The sequence below is a fragment of the Phanerochaete carnosa genome (assembly GCF_000300595.1).
Source record: "Phanerochaete carnosa HHB-10118-sp unplaced genomic scaffold PHACAscaffold_343, whole genome shotgun sequence".
NCBI lineage: Eukaryota > Fungi > Basidiomycota > Agaricomycetes > Polyporales > Phanerochaetaceae > Phanerochaete > Phanerochaete carnosa.
The window spans coordinates 1-4,123 of record NW_006767970.1 but is presented as its reverse complement, the minus strand read 5'-3'; the positions used below and the strand labels follow the sequence as shown (position 1 = coordinate 4,123).

Here is a 4,123-nt window from a genome sequence, read left to right as displayed (position 1 = left end):
CTGCAGCGGTAGAGGCGGGCATACCCTGAGCGTCCTTGTGGGCAATGTGGCTGATGTGTTCGCCGGGGCCACCCTCGCCCTCGTACCACTCGGCTGCGATGAAGATCACGACCTCGGCGTTGCCTACAGTGCAACAGTCAGTGACAGTTCTGCTTGTCGTGCTCCGGCGACGGCGGCGGCAGTGGCAACGGCAGTGAGTACTCACCCTGGCTCTTGTCAGCGGCGATGATGGAGTAGTACTGCGCACTCTTCTGGTGCAGCGACTGCTCCCAGTGGACGGTGGCCATGTGGCTGGCGTCGACGTTGGCGGGGACGAGCAGGACGTTTCCCTTCTGGACAGGCATTGTTGTCTGGTTGAGAGTGAAGCTGGTAGTAGAGCTAGCTGTGCAGTGAGAGTGTGGTGCAGTTCTGGTCTGTATCGGTCAAAATGCAGTAGAATTTATACGTTCACTGCGCGCTTCATCATTCACAGTTTGGTAGTTGTCATAAAGTCTTCATGAGCACTGGGGCGAAAAGGTTCCGCTCCTATCCTGCACAGCAGCACTTGGTCTAGAGCATCAGCTACAACAATATGGCTAACCGAAGTGGGAAAGTGAATAGACAAGTCGCCGCTCCCCATGCTCTGGCCTCGGGTGGGCAAGGCTGACATCCGAAGCATCGCGTAGGCAGAGACGGTCGGCGAGGTACAACCGCCGTGCGCGCGCCCTGACAGCTAGATCTGGCTTGTAGTCACATGCACCGACTGTTATCGCTTCAGAAATCCCATCAAGAGCGGTGGCTTGACAGGAGGCGCCTACGTCGGGCGTACCTGGAAGTCCAGAGCTTTCGGGCGGCTCTTTGCGGTCGAAGTAGCGAAGGACAATACGAAATGCACAAAGGATTGCGTTGACTCTTGGACAGCGTGGAATATTGTGGACCATTAGAGGACCTTCATTCTTGGGCCTGAAAAGAAATTTGCTAGCGGCGGCGAAGAGAAGGTGGCAACTGTGGAGTAACGGAGACCGTTTGACATGTCCAGTGTATCCAGAAGCAATCTCCGTTTGCTGGCTGGAAAGGGCATCTTTTGTTTTGGTTACGTACAGAAATCCTATACACAAGAAACGTTAGTCCAGCCCAAATATTCGACGACATGGATTCTCGAGGTGACACGGATTATATTGCCCGGTGCGAGCTACACGCCCTCCATGCGACGCACGGGGAGCTGTGAACATCGACGGGCATGGAAATCGCTAGAGCGCGAGACGGGTCGCCAGTCGGCGGAGGAGGTGTGGGCTGCTTGCCCCATAATCCGATCCCACTCGAGTCTGCTTTTGTGATAGATTTTTTCGAGATGATGGAGCCGCTTAGCGTCAGCGTTATCGAGCTTCCACAGAGCGGTGTCGTCTGACAGCGGCTGGGCGCAACGAAAACCACCGACCAACGCTACACCGGTGGGACGATAGACATTGCGCGAACCTTCAGTCCTGTCGTTGCTTACAATTGGATAACCCGGTCTTGCATGTCACCATGGCATAGATACGAATACGTCTGCTAGCTCCACGTGTGGCACTAAAGGAAGAATGAATAGATAGCCTAAATAAATGTCAATACCAAACAAAATGACAAGCGAACCAGCTCCCAATCGGTGTCGGTGGCACTTCTGGGGTACCGAGGAGGACGACGCCAACAGCAATCGCCTTTCCGCCGCCCACAGGCCTAGACAGTTGAGCATTTGAAGCTCTACTCGGTGTTGTAGCACCGCCGTCGAGCGCGGCCTAGGTACCTCCTCGCGTGCCAGGAACGAACGCGTACGCGGACCAACAACAGGCCGCCGCCAGCGCGATCAACAAGAAAGCGCTGGCATGGTGGATTGACGAGGAGTACATGATCACGGACGGAGTCAGTGAGCTGAAAGCAGGAAGATTTAGTGTATTATTTATGCTCGGGTGTTTTAAAAATTGTGGTGATACCGATCGAGCTTGTTTCGGAGGTTACAACCCCCCTCCCCCCCGGCCGGCTCTTTGGAGAAGAATAATAGTTCTTTGTGGTACATTCTGACAAGCTAATAGATTCGTCCGTAAGCTGAGCACCCAAGAGTAAATACAACTCACTGTATGTACCCGTATGGAGGGCGGGTGCGGGTGCGACCGCACAGCCGGTGATGGTAGGATCTGGTGTTGGCCAGGTTAGGCCTCTTGGCGGCACGAAGATCATCAAAAGCTCTGGTTCTCGCCAGAGCATCCTCAGAGCTAATACGGTGTCGAAATGCAGCTGAGATTTCACAGCCAGAGTATCGCATCGAGTTACGGGTTAACAGGCGGGCTCTGTACGTTGCTAAGGTAAATTCAAGCATACCATGTTATGATAGAACGCCTTGTTTAGTAAAACATTAATTTATGCATTGAGAGGCTGCCAGAAAAGACGTTCACGGGATCTGTGGGTGTCGGTGAATATCGACGACTGAGTCGAAGTTTCGAACGGACTAGCTCAGCAGTCACGGGGCTGGGGCTTACGTAAGACGCATTTCGGTAGCGCGTAGTTAAACGCACGTCGCATACCGCTCGCTGCCCGGGATGTTACCTCGAAAGTTTCCTGGTCAACGCACCACTAACGACGTAAGTTACTGCATCTGCTGAATCAATGTATCACATTTTGTTGTCAGAAGTCGAGGAATCTTAGGGTCGGCGTACTTGTACTCCGAGTCTCCGCCGACTCAATCCACTGCCAGCGAGTACGTGCTGACGAATGCCTGCCCTTCATTTCTCGTACATTGACGATTTCTTTGGGAGGCTCGTCAGTCACCGTATTGCGTGCTGCATACTACAATATCTTCGATGGCAGAGGCTTCGCATCCGAGCTTGGCTATAACTCCATTAAGTGCCATCAGTCCCTGGAGCTGATACGTTGCGTGTTGGGACTATCCGCCCAGAAAATTCTGTGTCACATGAATATATGGACTCGTCGTTGTTGGCTAGTTTCTAGCTCTGATTAGACGGTATTTTCTCATGCATATATATTTTCGGCTTATGTCAAGCTAACATCTACGTTTGACCCTCTCTATCCGGATGACCTCCCACGAAGACACAGAACGGTATTTGGTAAGATATTTAATTAAGCTGAGATCAACTCTGGATTCACTGAAGCTCCGTGAAAAACTACGTTCGCTTTACCCTAAAACTTGCTCCAGGCACGAGAATGGAGGCCTTCAAATGCTTACCAATATAACCCGCTGCTCGGACACTGTTATCATCCGCTTCGCATCCCGTATTTTGTTTCGCAATCTCGACCACAAAGAGTCCTTTTGAAATTTTAGACGTCTAGCCACAGCCGACCCGAGCAGTCATACCGGCGCTTCCTGGCAGGCCCGCTGTTCCTGACACGGTGGCAGTTGGCGCACATGTCCTGGAGAGGCACAGCTGTCTCCGTGCACGTCCGGTGGTTGTATGTCGCCGACTGTCTTCCCCTACGCGACGCCACGGGTGTCGACCTTGTACACCCGAGGCAAGAGTACGATAGGCGATGTGCCGCACTACTACCTCCCGTACGCTGACTTGTCCACTCGCAGCTCGTGACACCACCAAGGTGTGCCCTGCTAGTACAGACAAAGCGCGCAGTAAATGTATAAATTCTACTGCATTTTGACCGATACAGACCAGAACTGCACCACACTCTCACTGCACAGCTAGCTCTACTACCAGCTTCACTCTCAACCAGACAACAATGCCTGTCCAGAAGGGAAACGTCCTGCTCGTCCCCGCCAACGTCGACGCCAGCCACATGGCCACCGTCCACTGGGAGCAGTCGCTACACCAGAAGAGTGCGCAGTACTACTCCATCATCGCCGCTGACAAGAGCCAGGGTGAGTACTCACTGCCGTTGCCACTGCCGCCGCCGTCGCCGGAGCACGACAAGCAGAGCTGTCACTGACTGTTGCACTGTAGGCAACGCCGAGGTTGTGATCTTCATCGCAGCCGAGTGGTACGAGGGCGAGGGTGGCCCCGGCGAACACATCAGCCACATTGCCCACAAGGACGCTCAGGGTATGCCCGCCTCTACCGCTGCAGCCTGCGTTCTCTGACGTTTACACGATGTGCACCAGGGTTCTATGAGGTGACGATCGACGACAGGTCCAGTACGACAGAAG

At 53.6% G+C, this 4,123-nt stretch overlaps 3 protein-coding genes across 3 annotated transcripts; 2 read left to right on the top strand and 1 right to left on the bottom strand.

The window, feature by feature from the left end:
• Positions 1–24: 24 nt before the first annotated feature.
• On the bottom strand, positions 25–344 carry PHACADRAFT_202509 (uncharacterized protein; the record flags this gene model as incomplete). Its single annotated transcript, XM_007402693.1, has 2 exons — positions 25–123; positions 206–344. Coding segments are annotated over 2 exons (238 nt in total), but the record flags the coding sequence as incomplete, so codon positions are not given.
• A 623-nt stretch (positions 345–967) lies between these two features.
• Positions 968–1,493, top strand: PHACADRAFT_266204 (uncharacterized protein). The gene has a single exon (XM_007402692.1). The coding sequence runs from the start codon at positions 1,220–1,222 to the stop codon at positions 1,385–1,387; it is 168 nt and encodes a 55-aa protein (XP_007402754.1). The 5' UTR covers positions 968–1,219; the 3' UTR covers positions 1,388–1,493.
• A 2,206-nt stretch (positions 1,494–3,699) lies between these two features.
• Positions 3,700–4,057, top strand: PHACADRAFT_202508 (uncharacterized protein; the record flags this gene model as incomplete). Its single annotated transcript, XM_007402691.1, has 2 exons — positions 3,700–3,838; positions 3,921–4,057. 2 exons carry the CDS (start codon positions 3,700–3,702, stop codon positions 4,055–4,057), a joined length of 276 nt encoding a protein of 91 aa, XP_007402753.1.
• Between the last annotated feature and the right edge of the window lie 66 nt (positions 4,058–4,123).